Source organism: Telmatherina bonti (assembly GCF_933228915.1).
Source record: "Telmatherina bonti genome assembly, chromosome: 2".
NCBI classification, from domain to species: domain Eukaryota; kingdom Metazoa; phylum Chordata; class Actinopteri; order Atheriniformes; family Telmatherinidae; genus Telmatherina; species Telmatherina bonti.
The window spans coordinates 40,307,684-40,331,536 of NC_136620.1; the positions used below are offsets into that span (position 1 = coordinate 40,307,684).

At 42.5% G+C, this 23,853-nt stretch overlaps 1 protein-coding gene across 1 annotated transcript in view; it reads right to left on the minus strand.

Annotated features, from left to right (window-relative positions):
- cdh13 (cadherin 13, H-cadherin (heart)) overlaps positions 1–23,853 on the minus strand; it is a gene marked incomplete at its 5' end in the record, with an annotated part of 453,399 nt that overhangs the window by 236,954 nt on the left and 192,592 nt on the right. The window contains one exon of the mRNA XM_079249495.1: positions 15,859–16,011. Coding sequence (XP_079105621.1) covers positions 15,859–16,011 — 153 coding nt within the window. The remainder of the gene's footprint in view (positions 1–15,858; positions 16,012–23,853) is intronic.

Sequence of the window (23,853 nt, forward strand, 5' to 3'; positions counted from 1 at the left end):
GTTTCAGCTACACAGTTAGAGAACCCGTGTGGAATAAAACGTTATCGCTGCGGAACCACACCGAGGCGTAGCGTACAAGAAGCACAGCCGTTCCTGCTCACATCCAGCCTACATAACCAGACATGACACTTCTAAAAGAAACTCCTGGAGAGCAGAGACAACAGACCTACAAGGACAAATCCCACACAGACAATACTCAACTCCACATGACTGAGAGCTGATCATCGTCACGCCACCGCGTTGCGCAGAAAGAAAAACTTAACAGGAATGAGATTATTTTCATCTTTCTGACATGTTTGCAGGAAGCGGCCAGACAGATGGAGGTAGGGAATAACTAAAGAGGGGAGCAGTAACTGTGAAAAGTGATTAAAACGACAAAACCATGGAGACATTGGGAGATCTTCTCCTCATGCTGCCGGGAATGAGGATAAAATCCTGCAAAGTCACTAAATTAAGCAATCGTGGGAATTATGCATTCAGAGTGTCTGCAAAAAGAAAAGCCTGCAGCAATTTACTGCCCACACTGGTAGAAACTTTAATACACATCCAGGAGAACCTGCCCTGAAATGCTTTAACAAGCATCTTTGTACAGAATGTGTTTAGTGTCTGGAGAGAGGATTAGTAGACATGATCTGATTTTCATTAGAGAGGATGTAGAAACACAGACAGCTGAAGATATGAGGAACTTCAGCAGCTAATGAGAAAACCCACATTTCCACATGAAGAACAACATTTATTCTTATGGAATATCCACCTTGCCAATGCACTCATCATTGCCCAGGAATCTTTTCTTTGTACTTTTATGGCATAAATCATGTGATCATGTAACAATGAGGGTGTAGCGCTCCATCGCCAAGGCCAACGTGGTCCATTTAGTGGGATCGTGTTTTTGTTTCTTTTGTGATTTAGATTATTAAACATCTTTCTCTGAGGTTCTGCTGGGCTTCATGACGTGCACACAGGAGCAGCCAAAAGACACGTTCACGCTGCTGGACGCAGAAGGACAGATATGGAAATGGATGGATGTACGACGGGGAGATACGCAGACAGGCTGACGGATCATCCCACCGTTATTTGTCTGTTTTTACGGGACTTAGCCGTCTGTGAAATGATGTAGAAAACAGAGTAAAACACCTGAACATGACTGGGAGCAGTGTTTAGTTTCATGGCTGGTTCACAGCTAAGTTCTGCGTTTTGCAACTGTTTCCATTGGACGTTGCAGAGGAACGCAAAAACTGTAAAATCTCCTCCGTCACGACAGCCGTTTCTGAGGTTCTTCTCCCTCGTCTTCCTTTCTGATTTCATGGGAAACTGTTTGCTATCAATAATGGAGCTAATACTTTTTATCTTTGATTATTGATAAGAATTCATACCACACATCCTTTACTTGAAATGAACTGGTGACGTGACCCTCTACCTCACATCTGGTGATGTGTAGATAAAGTGTTTCCATGATACTTTTGCAATGTGACACGTCTGAAAACATCCTCATGATATGAAATCTTTGTCTAAACAAGTGTTTCCATTCGCAGGTTTTTATTGCGATATTTACCTTTAGCGCTTCAGGCGGTGACGGAAATGCAGCTATAAGTAATTATATGTTTAATAATAATAAAAAACAACATTAAGAATTCTGCATGTTAGCAGCTGAACTGTGTAAAACACTGTAACATATTCAGAGCAGATCTGATGATGATGAAGCACCAGCATCACAGTCATCATGCTAAGGGTGAGAGTTTATAACCAGAGTTGTGATCTGTCTAAAATCACCACCGGTGGATGTTTATGCTACAGAAATCATCAAATATGGGTGAGAAAAACTTTTTCTTTTCATTCTTTTCTCTTTTGGGGGGTTTGACAACCAAAGACATCTTTGAAGAGACAGTATTGTATATTTTCTAAAAGCTGAGATATCAAAAAATCTAAATTTCAAAACAGCAGTCATTTCAAAGCTTTGCCTTTCAAGACTTGAGATTGATCCTCCAAGGGTTTTTGATTTTTTTTTTGTTTTTTTTGAGTGAGCCTTTGCTTTTGTGGCTTGATGGACAGAATATGGGGAGGACAATATGGTGCCTTTTAGATCTGCCGTCAAAGGAATGATTCGTTTCAAGGCACAAGCTGCAACACCGGGCTCTGATGCACACGGGCAAAAGCAGTAAAGAGAAAATAAAGCATTTCACATCGTAAAGCTTGCATTTCTCCACCAAACACAGAATCCATTAAAAGGAAAGAAAAATCACACCCCAAACCCAGCTTTTGTTTCTTCTGTTGGAACACAGAAAGACACACTGCACTGCTTGCATCGGCATGCTTTCTGTGTTAAATGTCTGCATCGCTAATGTAAGCACGTACAAATGAATCACCAGTTATTGTTTGGATGACCTGGATTACACAGGGTCATACTTCTACCTGTGTAAACAAGGCAGTTTGATGTCTGCACTGTTTCTAAGCCAATTAGAGTCCTTCCCACCCGAACGAAGCATAAAGCGCAGCCCTAAGCCCTCTACTCCTCCCCGCACCTTCCGCTGCCTTTCCATCTCATTAACATTTATTTTCACAGTAATTGAGCCTAATAAGACAATAATGTTTGGCATTAAATCTCTGAACATGTGGTGCGTTTGTCAGGGTTTGTTTCGTGAGTCCTGCTCGACTCCGTGGTTCCTCTAATCGTCCACGTCCGAGTCGCAGCTTCTTGCTGATGTAAAGCCGAAGTTACACCATGCCGTCTTTAAATGCATCTCTCCAAGTTTCTGCTTATTTTATGCTTTTTCACTGCAACAACATCCGCATCCATAAATCTAGCCTGAGTCTCCCAAATTCCAACGGCATTCAGATAGCAAGCCAGTCGACTTCATTGATCTCATTTCTATCAAAGCCAGCAGAGATATCGTTCTGATGCACCTTGTGCAGCGAGTCAGAGTACGTTTTTATTTTCACCAGAGGTTTCAATCATCACAGATCACGTAGAAGTGAGAGGAGAAGGAAAGAAGGGAGAGGGACGAATCAGAACATCCAGCCTTGGTTATCTTTACAACAGAACATTGATTGTATTGCTTTATAATGACAGTGGCACTAAAGGAAGAGCCCACATCTTAAACACATCTGTCAGTGCACCAGGACGAGTCTTAAGCAAAGGATTACCGGAAGGTCTTCATCGAACAGCTGCCAGCTGCACAGACGAGACTGGAATAACGTTAGATGTGAGGAGATGCTGATTGAGGAAAGACAGATTTGATCCATAGCGTATCCGAGGTGACACTCTCCTGATGGACCGACCCGTCCAGGACCCCGTCTCACCTGGTACCAGCTGGAATGAGCCCCAGCCCCCCTCTCCGGTGGCAGAGAAGGTCGTCCAATGATCAGAAGGTCAACATGTAAAGGTTGCCTGTCAATCTGTTGGTGCATCCAGAGGTGACCGTAGAGGCCGTTAGCTCAGACTGGTGAGACTGGTCCAGGGCAGCTGTTGACTACACACGCAGCTTATTATTCAAATATCCCGTCCAGACACATCAGGGTGTCCATGTGTAAGAATGAAACACACCCAAAGGTGCTTTGAGTGCCGTCATCACTTAAGTATATAAATCAACCTTCAGCATCACTCACCCTGATTGGTCAGAAGAGGTCTGGACGCGCTGACGTTGCGGTAACGTATTGTGTCATTTCCTGTTTCCCTAGCGTGTGTCACTGCGGATTGCTACGAGCCGTTGGCTCCTTTAACTTCTTTCTAACTTCTATTGTTAACCAACCACTCACTTTAGCGCACAATATCTTCCCAAACCACTGTTCTATATATTGCATTTATTTTTGGGATCTTTGGCTTTCTGTTTACTGACTTAAACAGCTCAAGCACTCGGTTTTAGCATGGCTGCTAGCTCTCTTCCCACACCCCGGTCCCCTGCCTTTTCTTGCTCGGTGTGTCTGATGTTTAGCTACTCCTCCGCCTCCTTTAGTGATAACGGTAGGTGTATTAAGTGTAGCAGCTTGGCAGCTTTGGAGGCGAGGCTCTGTGAGTTAGAAGCCCAGCTCCGCACTCAGTTAGGGAAGCAGTGAGTCAGCAAGCCCCCATTAGCCAGTGCGGAGCTACCAGCCAGGGCAGCCATCCCGAGCCGTCCCTCAGCAGTTCCCGCGCAGCCGGGAGCCGAGGCGGGCTGGACGACGGTCAGGCGGAAGCGTAGCCCCAAACCAAAACCCACTGGCCACCACCGACCTGTTCACGTTTCTAACAGATTTTCCCCACTCGGCGACACATCCGCTGAGGCAGAAACCCTGATTATAGGTAGTTCCATAGTCAGAAACGTGGCTCTAGAGACACCGGGGACCATAGTCAAATGCATTCCTGGGGCCAGAGCGGGCCACGTTGAATCGTATTTGAAACTCCTGGCTAAGGCTAAACGTAAATACCTTAAGATTGTAATTCACGTCGGCGGTAACGACACCCGGTTACGCCAATCGGAGGTCTTATGGAGGTCTTATGGAATAAGCTCCCAGTTAGTGTTAGGGAAGCAGACACCCTCCCCACCTTTAAGACTAGGCTGAAGACTTATCTTTTTGATAAGTCCTATAGCTAGGGATGGTTAGCATCCCTTAGTTATGCTGCTATAGGTTTAGACTGCTGAGGGACATTTCCTGATACACTGAGCTTCTTTCTTTTTCTCTTTATCTCTTTCTTTTACACCCCCCCCCCCCATAACAGTGTTGCATCATTAACATGTATGTCTCCTGTCTCAGCAGGTCTCCCTGGCCGGGAGTAGCAGTTCCTGTTGTCTGTTGTCTTTCTGTCCTCTTCCCCCCACACAGCAGAGGCAGATGTCTGCCTGTCCTGAGCCGGGTTCTGCCGGAGGTTTCCTTCCTGTTAAAAGGGAGTTTTTTCCTTCCCACTGTTACCAGTGTGCTTGCTCAGGATGGGAGATTGAGTTGGACTCAACTCAATCTGTTGGTTTCCTTATATAGGCTGTTATGAATTGGCCTTCACTATGTTTTCCCCTCTGTCTGTAAAGCGTCTTGAGATGGCATTGCCGTGATTTGACGCTATATAAATAAAGTTGAATTGAATTGAATTGAATCAAATCCATTATTATTGGTGTTATTAGACATTGTCATGCTGTGTTTTTGCCACCGGCCAGATACAAGTTTAAACCACCTGCATCACAGAAGTCATGCCGGTGTTTCTGAAGTACCAGAGGCGTCGCGTTCCAGACTGGGATTTCTGTTTGCAGTGTTGAGGATTCCTATTTGGAAACTTCATGAGCAAAATAACAAGCAAGAGTCAGAGTGACGCTCTGTGCCGAGAGAACAACTAACTTATACCTTTATCCAAACTAACCGTCAATAGTTTAACTTTAAATCTCCAGTAGGTAACGTTGCTCAGAGACATGTTCCTCTGGGTGAAGTGGTTCCTCATCCTGATAGTAGTCTATACATTCTGGAATCATGAACAATAAGAAATATAGTTAGACCCCTCAGTTTACTGTAAATCTGTAAAAACTCTGACCAATCCAAACGTTCCAACCCAAATGGAGTCGTTCATTTCTTATATTCCGTAGCTTCTTCTCCCGGCTCCCCTCTTCCCCCTCCAGCAGCACATACCTGATAGCCACACCCTGCATATAAACAGCGTGTTAGGATGAAAATACAAAGTAGTGAAGAAGAAACTCGGAAGGCAAACATGGCTGAGAAAATGCAGGAAGGATTTCCCGACCCGGCTCGGTTTATTTGCCTCCTCCTGCTAAACAGCCGAGAAAGAGGAAATCTTTGGTGGAAAAAGCTGCGAATAAAAAAGCCTCGGATCACGCAAGGAGCAGAACCAGAGGGGGAGGAGCCAACACAAGGGGAGGGGCCAGCGCAGGGGGAGGTGCCAGGGCAGAGGGAGGGGCCGAGACAAGGAGAGGAGCCAAGACAGGGCGCCACTTTTACATGTTGCTACCTCCCCAACATCACCTACCGCAGCTTTAACTGATGTGGCAAAAGATGAAAATGTGCATAAAAGAAATTAAACTGAAATGAGAATCTTCTGGATCTACCTGGAGGGTCGGAGGCTACAAAACAACCCAAGACCCATCTCACCCTCCAATCACGCGACCCAGCCAGCATTTCAGACGACCTTATATCCTAACCTTATCCAGCAGCTACAGCAGCAGGTGGTGGCGATGGACGGACAAGTTTCACATAGAAAACACACATTATTAGTATCACCAGAAGGAAAAGTCTTAACCATCGTTAACCAGCAGCTGGCCGTCCATGCTACTTAGTGCAGTCTGTTAACCAACTGATTACTGATGTCACGACTTGTGAACCAATCAGTATGGATGCTGTGTGATTTACAGTCTAAAAGGTACGGTGTGAAGTTTTATCATCATCATGTTTTGTTTTTAATCAAGTGCCTTAACGCCAGCCACAGGGACAAAAGTGCTGAACATCAAACATGCCATTTGAGTATAAAACGTTCTTTTAAACGGATATATTTGGACTTTGTTTAGATTTAATAAAGTTATTGTCCTTTGTATCTGCTTCATCACCTTCTGATCATTGCTTCATAATTTATATTGATGAATTGTTTCCTCCAGTTTTACCAAGGAGCCCTCGTCCGATCGATCCGGGGACAACATCAAAACGAGCCCTTTGGCTAAATCTGGAACATTCTGCATCGCCGTGACAAATAAACAAGAATACGAGCTGGCCTGAGACCCAAACATGATGAATGTAAACGTCAGCACAAGTTTTACAACTTTAATATTTCATAGCAACACATAAAGAAGCGACAGGTCCGCCAGACAACATTAACATAGTTATTAAACATATTCATCAATGCTGACAGTTTCACTTATTAGCATGAACATAACTGGTTTTACTGGTTCAACCTGCATAATTACCGTATAAACGTCTTTTTTTTTTCTCTTTTTAACTTTTTATAAAGCAGAAAACGGAATAGATTTAGTATTTAACATCTCAACCAGTGTTGATGTTGAGCAGGAAGTTTTTACTGGATAAATAACAGTTTTACACTTTTTTGTAGCTTTTAGTAGAACCAGCACACATCGCTGATGTTTAGTTTTTGTTTCTTTGCATATCGTTAATGTCGAGTCCAGGATGATGATGCTGTGTATTTCTAGAAGTTTCTGACACATCTGCAATCTGAACACGTAGAAGTTTGGTTTTTCGCCCCAAATTCACCATAACTTCACTGATCTGAGGTTTATCTCCTTCAGAAGCAACATAAAATGAGATTAATTTACACCCATGGACATTTGGAGAAGTTGCAATTGCAAACAATTCATCACGCGGTGAAATTTAGTGGAAAATTAGCAGGTGGAAAGGAGGAAAAAAAAACAGGCTACACAAGACTCTGCGCTTTCCTCAGAATTTGCTCAGAAAAAAAAAAGAAAAAAATTTGTGCATAAATTTCCCAAAATGCATCTTGATTCTGTGTTTTACTCCAAAGACTCGAAAAAAGGACAACCGCATATCAGGATTCCTGCTCCAGCGACCAGCACAGGGAGGGAGGCGGGGCCATCCCAGCTGATCCAACCTGACCCTAACCCAACAACACGTCAACAACGCATCAGCAGACGTTTCTGAGGAAGACTCCAGGCGACGGCCGAAACATGCTGATTACTTACCGAAGACGTCTGAAAATAGGAAGAAACCTTCAAATCATATTGGTTTTCATGGACATGAGGACAGACAAGACCTGGACGAGACGTACTCCACAAGTAGCCAAAATATAATCTACAAGTAGTACTACAAACATGCAAGAGCAGCTCCGTTTCAGCCTAGTTAGAGGACGTTGTTCCCAAATACTAATGATTATTTCTGTAGATTTCAGTGAAAACCATGAAGAAAATAAGGAAAATGTTGGATTTATTATAAGAGACAGTGAGCTAAATATGAATAAATGGATACAGCATGGAGTATGAAGTAGTATACAGGCAGAGAAAAACACCCTGAATAGGGAAAGGATGCATTAAAATCCTGATAATTTTTTAATAATTGAATCTAATTGTGGGGAAGATGGCACCCTGTCACAGTCTTTAGTTCATTTCACTTTGCTTTTAAATGCCAGTGGAGAGATGAGGGTTTGACTCCAGCTCTGAATATTTTATGTCTCATAGCCTTCACAGACCATTAGACTCAGAGGGAAAGGAGACCGCCGAATGAATGCGTCTATAAAAGCCAGTCAGCTACGTTTCTGCACGGTTCCGGACCACCGAAAAGCTGGATCTGACAGCGAGCTCTACACTGGACACGGACTGACGTTGTCCTCATGGGATGAAGATTTAAGAAAAGATGGATCCAACAGAAAGATCAGGTTAAACCTGAGACCTCTGGACCAACTGCAGACAGGACTGCAGAGTCTCTTCTCCTTATGGTTGAATGCCCACAGGTCAGCTGAAACATCATCCATCCATCCATCCATCCATCCACCAACCCATCCATTTATTCAACCATCCATCCATCCAGCATCCATCATCCATCCACCAACCCATCCATTTATTCAACCATCCATCCATCCACCAACCCATCCATTTATTCAACCATCCATCCATCCACCAACCCATCCAGCCATCCATCCTTCCATCCACCAACCCAAACATCCATCCTTCCATCCACCAACGCATCCATCTATACATCCATCCATCCATCCATCCATTCACCAACACATCCATCCATCGATACATCCATCTATCCATCCATTCATTCAACCATCCATCCATCCACAACCAATCCATCTATACATCCATCCATTCATCCACAACCTATCCATCTATACATCCATCCATCCATCTAACCAACCCATCCATTTATCCATCTATCCATCCATCAACCCATCCATTTATTCAACCATCCATCCACCAACCCAACGATTCATCCATCCACCCATCAACCCATCCAGCATCCATCCATCCATCCATCCATCCACCAACCCATCCATTTATTCATCCATTCATCCATCCACCCATCAACCCATCCAGCATCCATCCATCCATCCATTCATCCACCAACCCACCCATTTATTCAACCATCCATCCATCCATCCATCCACCAACCCATCCATTTATCCATCAATCAACCCATCCATTTATTCAACCATCCATCCACCAACCCATTCATTCATCCATCCACCCATCAACCCATCCATTTATCCATCCATCCATCCATCCATCCATCCATCCACCAACCCATCCATTTATTCACCCATCCATTTATTCAACCATCCATCCATCCACCAACCCATCCATTCATCCATCCATCCATTCATCCATCTACCCACCAACCCATCCATCCTTCCATCCATCATCTACCAACCCATCCATTTATTTATTCATCCATCCATCTTCAAACCCATCCATCATCAACCAACCCATCAATTTATTCATTCTTCCATCTATCCATCCATCCACCAACCCATCTATCCATCCATCAATCCAAAAACCATCCATCGATCCATCCATCTGTCCGTCTGTCCATTACTGTTCAGGGTGTACTGATAACGGAGTTGTCTAAAAATAAAAGTGGTTTTGACAGACGTGATCATGCTTCCAGTGACATTGAGGCTGGAGCTAAACTGGACCTAACCAAAACCTCCCAGGCTGCTAGTTTTAGTTTACTTAGTTTAGGTTATCTCGGCCAGTTTAACAAGTAAAGACAGTTTTTCCCCAAATCTCAGCGCAGTGTGTCGTATGTGATATGATTAATGATTATTACAAAAAAATCTTTAGTTTTATTCAGCAACACAACAGTTTTAGATGTTTTACTGGGAAAATATTCAGCATCTTTTACATCTTTATTCTCAATTTTCTTTTAAAATCCAACATTTTCTACTCTTTTTTTTTTTTATTCATGAATTCTTTTTGTTCCTTCTCGACTTCCTTCAGCCGGCTCTTTTTTGCACTGAGCTCAGTAAAATCTTCATTAGAAGATCCTGATTTACTCCCGTCGTCACTTCTTTCAGGTCCTTTTTTGACATTCTGTCTCCATCTTCTTCAGAACTTTACTGTCACAATATTTAGAAGGTGTAAAGAAAAGTCTATTAGACATGGATAGCTGCTGAGAGGGGCTTTGTCTGCGAGGTTTATGCCAACAATCATGTTTTTAACAGTTTCAAATGTCTGGAGACTTAAGGGAAGTTTCTTCTTCTTTCTCATAACTCTGAAGTCACTTTTCTTCTGCAGTTTCTGAGACCTTTTGCATGACTATATGGTTAAAACTTTACTGAAAATCCTGTTAAAAACAATCAGGAAGTAAGTTGTACTGTGATCATTTAACATATCACATGCTAACACACCGGAATATACATAGTTTGTTAAATTTTCTCAAAAGGGTCAAATAAAAAAAATGGAATTTTCTTACCATTCTTCATGGCTCAGGTCTTAAATGGTTAAATAATCTTTATTAGATTTGCCTTCATTGTCACTTTTCTCTTTCAACAAACTATTTTGCACCAGTTCCTGCTTAAACCGGACATCTCCAATTCAGCCTCTATCTGGCTCGTAAACTAGCTGCTAATTTCCTGTATCTTTCTTGTCTCTCCTGAAGCAACGACACGAGTGTGCAGGAGACTTTTCCTGTATATCCAATAAATCGCCCAGCCCTACCTGTAAACACTTCATACTGCTAGATGACATCTTCAATCTGAACACATTCTTGAGTGTTGGATCTATTTAGGGTTTCCTGATGGACCCTCCTGAGCTGATGAAGATGTGCTCAGTCGGTGATGAGGATCAGATGATAACGATTAAGAGCTTTTTCAGCTATGAAGAAAATGTACTTCCATCGTAAAGTCCTGTTTATATCAAAAACCTTTATCTGTTACTGCATGTTTTTATCTCCATCCACTTCCAGACTGCAGCCTTTTCATTTCCTAAGATCAAAACTTTATTTGAGAAGCTGAAAAGAGTTGACATAAGCAGACGGAGAGGAAGCGGCGAGCTTCAGTGCATCACTGGATGGTCATGATTAATTTAAGCCTATAAAGTAAATTAAGAACGACATCTCATCTGGTTTTCTACAGGGATGTAGATTCAGACTAAGATGATGGAAAGTGACTTTTCATGGTGTTTCAGTTTTAAAAAGCTGCCAAAGTCTTTCCTTCAATAAACACATTGATCATCCGTAATGCTTCATGCTGCATGAAGTCGCTGTGGATGGAGCTCAGCATGCGCCGTCACAGCTACCGTCCTGTGGACCATTCCTGCAGCATTACTGTACATCTGGACTGTGGGAGGGAGGAGCGAGGGGGGTGCATGTAAAAATAGGTGGATGCTTTAACTCAATGCACACATGACTAATTTGAGGTTTCCCTGCAGATGCTCTTCCTCATTAGCTCCATGAGTCATCTCCTACTCATCACTTTGCTCGACCTTCTCTTCCTGTTAGCTTGAGAAATGCTGCAGCAGGCATGTTCCTTGTAACGGGGAGAACGTTTTAACGCCACCGTTTCCACCCGTCAACTACAAGTCATGTGATCATTTCAGTCATTTTTTGACTAAAAATAAACTTTGTTTAGTTCTTATATAAATGGGGATAAAATCATAATACCTGCAGTAAATTAAATAGATGTATTTTAATGTAATGGTGCATTTCACACCGCTATAATGAGCTAACTGATTAATCCCTAACAAGGTGTTTTAACAATCCCCTTACATAAAACTAATTATAATTTATAGATTTTGTTTTATTTCAAATCATGCCTAGCCAAAAAAAAGACAAATGTGTCTTTTATTGTTTTTATATTGTCTATTCTAGTTTTTGTGCATTGCAGTAGCTGAGCACCTTGATTAAACTGCATATCAATGTTTAATGACAATAATGTATGTTCTGTCCTGATCTTAAAGTTTTGTTGCCTAAAATTGTGTAAAACCTAAATGTCAAAATAAAACTTGCTGATGGAAACACATACTTTTAACAAAAAAAACTCAAGTATCACAAACACTTTGATGCCCTCATCGGGTGATTTTTCCAGATGTGTCCATTAATATATCGCAGAACACAATGAAAACTTTTTCTTTTTTGCATTTATCAGTCAACAGACATGACATTGGGGGGGGGGGGGGGTCACATGACCAGATTATTATGGGTAAAGATAGTATATAATGCACACTACCAGTCAAGAGTTTGGACACACTTCCCGACTGGATTTGATGGGAAAGCGTGTCCAAACTTTTGACTCTAAGTGTATGCACGAAGGAGGAGACAGGAAACTTATTAGAGGTAATTAAAGAGAAAAATATTACTCCATTACTGATGGCAAACAGCAAAATTCAGTTTTACCAGGAATTAGAAATAAAGGAGGGCTTTGAAAAGCCGCAAAGACCTTCTCAAATTAATTTTTATATACTTCAATATTGAATTTCCCTTTGGGGATTAATAAAGTATTTTTCATTTCATTTCAAAGAATGAGACAGCAAGTGGTAAACCCAGAAAAAACACTACCTGGCTACCTGAATACCTGAACACATGGCACCCTGATTACCTGGCCACCTGAAAACACGGTTACCTGGCTACCTTGCCACCTGGGAACATGGCTACCTGGCTACCCAAATGCATGATTACATGGCTACCTTAACACCTGGTAAATGGACTTGTACTTATATAGTGCTTTTCTAGTCATGCAGACCACTCAAAGCGCTTTACACTACTTGTTTCATTCACCCATTCACACACACAGTCATACAACACACTCATACTCCGATAGGCACATCGGAGGGCAGTGTCTTGCCCAGGGGACACTTCGGTATTTTAGTAAGGGGAAGCCAGGAATCGACCTTCCAACTTTCCAGCTGAAGGACGTCTGCTCTTCCTCCTGATCTACAGCCGCCCACATGGCTATCTGGCCACATGGCTACCTGGTTACTGGCTACCTGACCATCTTGCCACCTGAATACATGGTTTTCTGGCCAGCTGGCCACATGGATATCTGAATTTCATGGCTACCTGACTACCTTGCCACCTGGGAACATGACTATCTGGCTACCTGGCCTCATGGCTACCCGAATACCTGATTACATGGCTATCTGAATACCTGGTTACTAGCAACCTGGCCATCTGGCCACAGGACTACCTGTCCACCTGGCTGCTTGGCTACCTGAGCACATGGCTACCTGAATACTTTTATGGGTTGTAGCTGAGATCTTTTCAATGTTTTACTTTAACTCTATCAATCTCAGTAAATCAGTGCTTCTGAACAACCCATGTTAGGCAGTATGAGCTCAGCAAAGGGAAGATGAGGGAATGGGCCAAATATGTTTCTTATCCCAGTCGAAACCTCCTCTCACATCTGTTGGTATTTACAGAGAGACGTTTATTTTTTACAAAATCCTGTAATCTTATAAACAGCTTGCACGCAGCTCAGCACCTTAACTCGCATCTCATCTCAGAAAGCAGGATAAGGTCAACTGACAGACTGGAAAACCAGACATTCTCTGTCTGCATCTCCATCTTTGGTCATTAAACATACCGAGGGGATAAAAACCCCTCGGGAACCTCAAACTCGATTTTTCAACACGGATTAAATCAATTTATGATAGCATAAAATACAAAGATCATCACTCTGCACTGCTAATATGTGTATGGCTGAATAAAAACTGGCTTAATAACCAAACTACCAGGTATGATAATCATCTAAACAGTTAAAATACAAACTGGCAAAACACTCGACAATGGAGACCTGCATCCAGCAGCCGAGGTTCTGGTCCTACATCCATCTTATCTAGATCCACGATCAGATTCCAGATCCACTGATGATAAATCCATGGCGTCTTGGCAAGATTGTCGTCTTTGTTGCACGTTTGCTCTCTTGCTGTAATGAAATGTCATTCCTGCTCTGCATGGTAGTATCTAGAATGTTGTTCTTGTTCTGGGTTGCAGTATCTAGAAGGTTGTTCCTGTTCTGGATTGCAGTATCTAGAAGGTTGTTCCTGTTCTGGATGGTAGTATCTAGAATGTTGTTCCTGTTCTGGATTGCAGTATCTAGAAGGTTGTTCCTGTTCTGGATGGTGGTATCTAGAATGTTGTTCCTGTTCTGGATTGCAGTATCTAGAAGGTTGTTCCTGTTCTGGATTGCAGTATCTAGAAGGTTGTTCCTGTTCTGGATTGCAGTATCTAGAAGGTTGTTCCTGTTCTGGGTTGCAGTATCTAGAAGGTTGTTCCTGTTCTGGATTGCAGTATCTAGAATGTTGTTCCTGTTCTGGATGGTAGTATCTAGAATGTTGTTCCTGTTCTGGATTGCAGTATCTAGAAGGTTGTTCCTGTTCTGGATTGCAGTATCTAGAAGGTTGTTCCTGTTCTGGATTGCAGCATCTAGAAGGTTGTTCCTGTTCTGGATGGTAGTATCTAGAATGTTGTTCCTGTTCTGGATTGCAGTATCTAGAAGGTTGTTCCTGTTCTGGATTGCAGTATCTAGAAGGTTGTTCCTGTTCTGGATTGCAGTATCTAGAATGTTGTTCCTGTTCTGGATGGTAGTATCTAGAATGTTGTTCCTGTTCTGGATTGCAGTATCTAGAATGTTGTTCCTGTTCTGGATGGTAGTATCTAGAAGGTTGTTCCTGTTCTGGATGGTAGTACCTAGAAGGTTGTTCCTGTTCTGGATGGTAGTATCTAGAATGTTGTTCCTGTTCTGGATGGTAGTACCTAGAAGGTTGTTCCTGTTCTGGATGGTGGTATCTAGAAGGTTGTTCCTGTTCTGGATGGTAGTATCTAGAATGTTGTTCCTGTTCTGGATGGTAGTATCTAGAATGTTGTTCCTGTTCTGGATGGTAGTATCTAGAAGGTTGTTCCTGTTCTGGATGGTAGTATCTAGAATGTTGTTCCTGTTCTGGATGGTAGTATCTAGAATGTTGTTCCTGTTCTGGATGGTAGTACCTAGAAGGTTGTTCCTGTTCTGGATGGTGGTATCTAGAAGGTTGTTCCTGTTCTGGATGGTAGTATCTAGAATGTTGTTCCTGTTCTGGATGGTAGTATCTAGAATGTTGTTCCTGTTCTGGATGGTAGTACCTAGAATGTTGTTCCTGTTCTGGATGGTAGTATCTAGAATGTTGTTCCTGTTCTGGATGGTAGTATCTAGAAGGTTGTTCCTGTTCTGGATGGTAGTATCTAGAAGGTTGTTCCTGTTCTGGATGGTAGTATCTAGAATGTTGTTCCTGTTCTGGATGGTAGTATCTAGAATGTTGTTCCTGTTCTGGATGGTAGTACCTAGAAGGTTGTTCCTGTTCTGGATGGTGGTATCTAGAAGGTTGTTCCTGTTCTGGATGGTAGTATCTAGAATGTTGTTCCTGTTCTGGATGGTAGTATCTAGAATGTTGTTCCTGTTCTGGATGGTAGTATCTAGAAGGTTGTTCCTGTTCTGGATGGTAGTATCTAGAATGTTGTTCCTGTTCTGGATGGTAGTATCTAGAATGTTGTTCCTGTTCTGGATGGTAGTACCTAGAAGGTTGTTCCTGTTCTGGATGGTGGTATCCAGAACATTGCCAGGATTCCCATCTATCTTTGATATCTTATAAAACCTGTTGGGAACTTCTCCTGGATTTTCTCACCATATATCGTGGAGTTTTATGCAGATATACTGAAAATGATCCTATCTTACAATGAGGAAGAATCCTTCACAACATTTCTGCATCCAGGTGCTGATCCGGATCTAAATTAGACCAGAAACCGTTCTCAGAAAACACCATAAGGATCTCTGCTGGAGTCTTTGCGTAAAGTTGCTGACAAACAGACAAATAGAGAAATGTCTGCTTAAAAACAATCTGCGCCACCTCTTTGGTGGAGGTAGTCAACTGATTAAAAGTGGGAATAAATAAAAGCTGGAAAGCAGAAAGAAGACTGATCCCATAAACAGCCAGAGGGTCTCACACACATCCTGACCTGGTAAGAGTCGATGGCTTCCCGGTCCAGCGAGCGGCTGACTGACACGTCTCCAGTGTCTATGTCGATGGTGAAGAGGCCTTTGGGATCCTGGTCAGCACCGGGGCCTGTCAGTCGGAAGATATGGTTCCCCGGCTTCTCCGGTGAAATCACCTGCAGGAGCACACACAAAGTCATCAGCATCTTGAAGATCTTTCATTGGAAATGATCATAAACAATTTCTGCTGCTGCTGGAGTTTAAAAGTACACAGAATAAATAAAATACATACTAAGCAAGAGAAGAGCAAGGCACCCAGAGTGAAAAGCAAACGCCTGATAACTAGCAATTAAAACTTCATGTCAGACACGACTTTGATTTTGATTTCATCAGTTAGTAAATTTGGCAAATATAGAACAAGAAAGTTAGCTTAATCTCCCTGGGCATTAGCTTCCTGCTGCGATTGTGCTAGGATTTCTTTTAGCCACAGTATGAAGAACATTTAAAGAAATATATAAAACGTCCTCTTTAATTATTTAAATCCAACATGTAGATTATCCTTCCAGATATTAGGTCACTGGGGGAAAATGTTTAATCAGCCTCCTTCAAAAGGCCTCATGCAGAAGTGATATTTCTGAGATGTTTAGAAGTTCGATGGCTGAGAATCAAAGTGTTTGAGGCAGAACCAGTGAAGCACGATGAATGATGGGATAGAAACACTCACGTGGGACTGAAGAGGCCAGCAGAGTCCACGGGGATCCCAGCAGCAGGTTGAAAAGGGAAACAAAGAAGAGCAAGTCAGCTACAAAACCCACCAACACGGAGCTCAAGATGTTGAATAAAAACAAAGTAAAATAGCTGCATTTGGTTGTGAAGTAACCTCAAAACGGACTAGTAGGTAATAACATTAGGATGAGAGGCTGATTTTATCATTTTCTATTGGAATAAAAGGTCAAAGACAGAAGACAAAGATGGACAGTTTAGTTGATTGGTCCATTTTCAGGAATCTCAGCTTTCCGTCACATCTCAACGAAGCAGCTGGAGGTCAAATTATGCCTGTTCTTCTTTTTCTTGTACTTTCTTTATGCATTTCTTTTGTAGTATTAATTAGTTTCTATTGTTTTTGTCAATACTCTTGTGATTTTAGCAGGCCAGTTAGCTTTACCTGCTAGGTCTGTGTCTCTGCTTTACCTGTTTAACTTTTTCTCCTTAGTATACCGTGTCGTGTTCAACAATAATATATAATAACATAAAAGACAGAAAAATAGATAAAAACTAACAGATAAAAACAAAAATGAAATAAGGATTTAAAGTATCACAATGAAGAAGCTTGTAAAACTAATCTGTCCGGCACGATTTGGCACTCAGACCACCGTTCTGCATGTTACGATGCAGGACAAGACAGTGTTTAAAGTAAAAACAAAAAAAACAACAAAAAAAAAACAGAAGAAAACAAACACAAACCAAAAACTGCCCTTATTTGATCCATAAAATGAAGCAATACCGCTGGTGTCCACAAGGGGCAGTGTTGAGTCATACAGCTGATACACAAAAGGAACAAACCAGAGAAGAGGAGGAGGAACAGGAAGAAGACTATGCAGAAACTGTTAATTAAAAACAGTTTTGCTTTTGGACAAACAATCAAGTAAACAGCTTGATGGCGGTGCATTACTGCTACCAAACTCTGAACTCAGCACTGCCCCCTAGTGGATGAACTGACTTAACTGTGGCAACGTAAAAGACTGACGGAAGTATGAGAACATCCCGTTTACAGACGTAAGGAACCCCAACAGTCGTGCCCAAATGAAAGAGCTTTAATTTTTAAACATGTTTTTAGGTTTTAAAAGAATTCCAACTGAACAGAAGCTCTCTAACCAGCTCTTCACGTCTCCATCACTTTGAAGCGCCAGTGTTTGGCGTAGCCACATAAATGCAGCAGAGCGCTGTCACCAGTGACCTCAGCACTGTCACTTTAAGTCGAGGATTTAAACGGCCCCACTGTGGAGCGACTGAGGATCAGAGAGGAGCCACGAGGTTGCCTTTAATGAGACTGCACTTCAATGGGACAGCAGCTAAAATCAAGGCCTTTCTGCTTCTCACTTGAAAGAGCATGGGACATGAGGCTGCAGCGTTACACGCCAGACAATGCTCAAACAGTCTCACCAGAACCCGCTGCCATTTATCTCAATGTCCTGCTTCATCTTCGCCTCGCGGTTTCAGGCTCCCCGCTGGCTTGGCTCGCCAATATGTCCATCCCCACTCTTTGGCACATTCCATATCCATTTCTCAATCATTTCTCCTCTTTCCTTGTCTTGTTTTCATTCCTTCTGCCAGCAGTTTGCCATGTTGAATCATGAAAGCAAAATTAGATGTTTTTAAGGATAAAATCCACATATTTCACCTCATGTCTCACTGTTCTCCCATCATCAACTTTTCTTCATTAATTGCTTCAGTAACAATAAAAACAAATATTTTGCTTAAAAACGGAGACTAACAAGTATGTTGTTCATGTTTCTGGTCTCTCTGAGAGGCTCAAACTGAAGCCAGCGATGCGATGTATTCTCATTCCCAGCTCATCAGATGCTGACACTTTTGTGGCAGATTGTTTGGCAGCATTGACTCTTTTGGTGGGTTTCTCAGTGAGGAGGCTTAAAGACCAACAAAGTCCCAGAAGCTAAAAAGACCTGAATCTGCTGGTGGTTTTTGTCAAATCAGAACACTGTAAAACCGGTTAAATATTCCATTTCTCTCTTATATCAAATCAAATTTATTCATAAAGCACTTTACAGATATTAAAAATGTAACACAAAATGCTTTAAGATATAGAATATGGTATAAAAGCAAAAAACTACATTGTCTAAGAACACAAAAATAAAATAGATAAACAGTTAAATAAATAAATCATAAAATAATACAAATAAAACAAAATAAAAATAAAAAACTAAAAAAAAAAAAAAAAAAAAAAGTAGCTAAAAGTCCATTGCAATAGGTATAGGTCTTGAGTCTTCTTTTGAAAATATGAACATTGTTTGTGGCCCTCAGGTCCTCTGGCAGGTTCTTCTACAAACAGAGGCCACAATACCGGGAAGATGCCTCACCGTAGGTTCGAGTTCTAACTCTGGCAATTATCAAAAGCCAGCGCCAGAGGACCTCGGAGTCCGCAAAGGCTCATATAGTAAAAGCAATTCTGAAAGATAAGAAGGTTCAAGACCCCCAAAGAAATAAAAACCATTAAAAGAACCGAAAAGAGCAGGGTGTTACAGTAGTCAATATTACTGGAGATGAAAGCATGCATTATAATCAAACCTTTCCATCACCATGGTGACATCTCCATCTAGTAAGATCCCTTTAAAACACAAGTACTCTGAATTATAAGTTAAAGGGACGTTATGAAACATTTTCTGTTCACTGGCTAAAATCAATGCCTGCCATCATAAAACTACAGCTACTGATGAGGGACAAATTGTACCAATGTGCAATAAGAAGGCATTTTCCCTGCGAGTCAGGTGAATGAGACGCTGGAGAAGAGGAGACGAGAGGCTTACAACCCCAGCAAGTTGGAAATGTGTTCGGCTGTCATTTCCAGAAATGGAGCAGCAGCGCAGAAGCCTTTTCACCGTCAACAAGAAAGGCACAGTGACCGGAGCATCAGCATGGAGCTAGTCTTCTCCAGTGGAAGGAGCTCAAGGATAAAGATTTGGAAAGGGACACTGAAGTTGCAGCTTTGTTTTCCACCAGTAAGGCATCTTTTCTACTAAATTAGTCCGAAGCTAACAGTTTTCACTGGGATTTGTTGCTAGTTAGCATTGGCAGCATAACAGTAGATCCTGTGAAAACACAGGAGCCTTGTTGCTACAGATGTGGATGTTTACATGGTTTCTGTCGCTTTAAACTCATCCTACACTCCGGCTTTTCATCACAGTGAATGCAGCTTATAAAGCCTTCAGTCCAGCTTTACCGCAACAAAAATGATGTAAATGTAAGGATTTGTGATATTAACTCAAGAACTTCTTCACCTGACTGAAGCCTCCATGAAGTCTGGGACAACATAGGCTACGTTCACACGTCAGGCGGAAGTGACTTCAATCCGGTGTTTGAGCCCCTGTGCGACCTGTAACCGATCTTTTTTTAAAAGTCTGAATGACACAGATCTGATGTTTTTAATGTGACCCAGGCCGCTTGGATATGTGGTCCTAAATCCGATATGTATCTGATCTTTTGCTATGCGACTTCAGTCTGAACGGTCAGGTCGCGTTAATCTGACCGACACACGACAAACGTCGTTATTCTGCGTTTGTTGTTTATGAACTCTTTATCGGTAAATGCGCTCACATCACTCTCCCACCAATCCTGACTGCGACTCCGTACCCAAACGTTTCTCTCTACAGTTGTTGCTGCCACAGCTCCACAAAAGGCCTTGAGCAAAACTTTTACTTTCCTCTTCCGTAAAGGTCTCCTTGAAACGAACCCATCCACAATATGTTGTTGCTCCGGTTGGACAAAACGTTTAAAATAGCAAATCTCTGTTGCCGTCCATGTTTACTTCTGCAAACACAAAGACGCCACACGCACGCTCACTGCACGTCGCCGTGTCTTCTACGGGACGTTTCTGGCGTGCACGAGGTTTATACAGGAGATCACATACATGTCACATTTGATCGGAAATGTGAACGGACTTTCAAAAAATTTGGATTTAAAAAAAAACATCCGATATGAGCAGCAAGCCCTGCAGTCTGAACGTAGCCATAGTTTCTTCAGTGTCGAGGCGTTTTGATCCACGGTGGCTACCGTTGTTGCAGTCGGAGTTTGTAACGGTGAGGCACTAGAATAAATTATTCGTTTAAATGCATTTCATGATTTTTGACATTAGATGGGAGCGATTCCTACATAATGTCCCTGTAATGCTAAAAGGTTGAGTTTAACTGTCTACATGCATCAGCTGACAGGCTGAAGGTCATCACATGAATGTGTTTCAGCAGAGCAGCAGTAATCTGGACGCTCAACCTGACCAAAGTGCAGAGAGCCTGGGTGCACGGAGACCTTAATATACTGGTTTTATATCAGCAGGTCTTTACTGTTATATCAAGAACCAAGTGAGTGCACAGTTAACATTTAAGTGCATATAAATTCTGACTCGTGCAGTGGCGGCCAGCACCTCTGGAGAGAGGCAAACTAGGTCAGATGGAGAAAACCAAACATGAAAGAGGTGCAACAGTCATTCAATTCACACATGGCTTAAATCCAAACAGATGCAGGCCGAGTGGAAGGAAAAAACGCACGAGCAGATGAAGTGAAGGGTGTTAGAAGAGAGAGGAAGTGGAGGTGATGAAGACACACTAACTTCAGCTGAGGAGTAACCGAAGTGTCAGGAGAAGTTTCGACTGATTAGGAGACGTCTCTGTGGGCTGGAAGTGTGATAATCCGCAGGTGCACGTCCGCACATAGACTCTCTGATGTGCACGCATGCTGGCGAAGAAATGTGCACCCAGTGGCTCCGTCTCCGCCGAGTCTGTCTCCCTCTGTGTGTGTGGGAAGACTGATGGGGGAATCTCACCTCTCTCCATCAGCTCTCATTACCAGCCAAGCAGACATGAAAGACTGCGGGGCTCGCAATGCTGCAGGAAGATGACAGGAGGTGTGGTGCAGCTCTGCTACACCAAACACCTCAGAGTGCATCCAGAGAATGAGCTGCAAAACAATGGATGAGCAGAGGAATGTTTATCTCTGCTGCTTTGTGTGCATTAAAATCCCTGTGACACCTGTTGTCTGCATTCCCATCACATGCCAAGATGGTGCCAAACAGGTCTGCAACGTGTGCAGAGAAGAAAAACTTCCCCTCGCAGAGGGTTTAAATATTAAAGAGTTTGAAAGTGGAGCAAAGAAAGCCTCGGCACTTTAAATCATTAACATGTAAACTCATACAAACACAATCTGTGACCTTGTGTTTCGAAGGGGGACGGTTTCAGCTTCAGTGCGCGAGCGGCTGAATGCAGCAGCATCTCAGCAGCGCCTCTCATACCATCAAGGTCATCCAACCAGCTGCGAATGACAATCACTGGCTTCAAAAGGACTCCTGGGACCAGTACAATACGAGTGTGAGTATGCATGAGTGTGTGTGCACACTCTCTGGGCTTGGACCAGCGCTCTGCCTGATTGTCCTGCCACTCCACCCTGCTAATGAGAAGGACGAGGCGAGGTGGCAAGGCCTGGTGAGGACACACAAGGGTTACAGTCAGGCAAGTCCTCACCACAGGAAGCAGGAAAACAATGGGGCTAATTAACTGGCTTTGATTGGTTAGCCAGGCCGCTGCAAATGATTATCCATCAGCCGCCATCCTCAGCCAATCCCAAATAACCTGAGGGACCGCAATCAAGAACCCAAACCTCTGCTGAGAAATAAAAAGGGAGGACAAGTTGTTGCAAAGTGTCCGTTGTTATTAAAGGGTCAAACAAAAACATCCTCCAATCAGCCTGAAGTCCCCTATCAATGCCCTCAAATATGGCCTGTAGGGACACCTTTTAAACGACTGACCCCCGTCAGGCTGCACAAACGATAAACAAGCCGCAAGCTAACATTTCCTGTAGGAAAGGAGATGGATGGTCCGATAATGCTCAGCGCTTTAACAAGGCTGGAATGTGACAGTCTTATTTCTGATATCGGTTCAATCATTAAGTCATTGGCTGCTTGGCATCACTGTATCTGTCAGGACCGCAGAATGTGGGCGCCGAAAACCGCAAAACAAAAATGTCTGTCCTTGGCAGCCAAAGTCGAAACGACGTGAGTCAAGAACCACGTAACCTGAGGACCGCCTGTATTTGCATGAAAATGGGCTAATTTTTCCATCAGTGTTGTAAACAAATTGTGATTTAAAATAGTTTTTTTTTTTTTTAATGTTTCATGGCAACAGCTGAATAGTAAGAGTTAATACTTTTCCAGTTTAATTTCCCTTTCTGAGGCAGTAAAATGAGTATGGATTTGCACAATACCAGTCTTATCTTGTTCTGCAAAATGGATTTTGCGTCTAAGTGTCCAGTGATGAACTGGGATTTGCCTTGGACCCGTTTGAGATCATCAATCACAAAAGGCATGATTAACCAGATCAACAGACTAAGAGGTAAAGGAAGAACATTCTGGTCTTTTAAAGACAATTAAAAGGAATCAGTCTAAATCAGACTAAATGATAAGTCCTGGAAGGCTGCCTGCTTTCCTCGTGTACAAATCTCCCAACTCGACCTGCAGGGTGGGATAAAGCTCGGAAACGCGGCTAATAAAATCTGTTGGACAAAAATAAGATACAGTTGACAGTCACCAGACAGATGCCAACATGACAGGGAGGGCATGCAGTCTGACAGGTCGAGCAAATCAGGAAGCAGACGGCACTGAAACAACGAAGCTAAATTACCAGACATGTCTTTTTTTTTTTTTTAACAATATTAGCTGAAGCTGTGTCCAAACCAGCGCCTCATTCCTCCTGCCAGCAGTGTGTTATTGGAGCTGTCATGTCAAGGCAGACACATTGTGTTGAAGCATGAACTGGACCCAGAGGTAAGCGAGGATAAACACTGTCTGGATGACTGACAGATCCTGCACAGCAAGCTTAAAAGGCCTTTACAGATGAAATGCACAACTTCAGTCTGACTCGACTCATCTTTGTTCGCTTAATGAGGCTTCCGTTTATTATGTGTGGAGACATTTCTTCACACAAAGCCGCTGAAGGAAGGCACAGAATCCAGGAACAAAACTTACTTAATTGAATCCTCAGATATGATTAAAAGACCCTTCATAATGGCAGAAAAATGTTTTTTCTACCTGGCATGAAAGGGTGCACCCATTGAACACAACCCCCTGCAACCCCTTCCAAGACAAGCAGCTGGTAAGTCTGAGACATAAAACGAAGATAAGATACCACAAATAAAATCATTTAGATAAAAAAAAAATACAAACATTTCATCAGGGAAACATTAAAAAGACATTTTCTGGCCACTTGTAGTTAAAAACTATTGGCGAAGTATCTCAT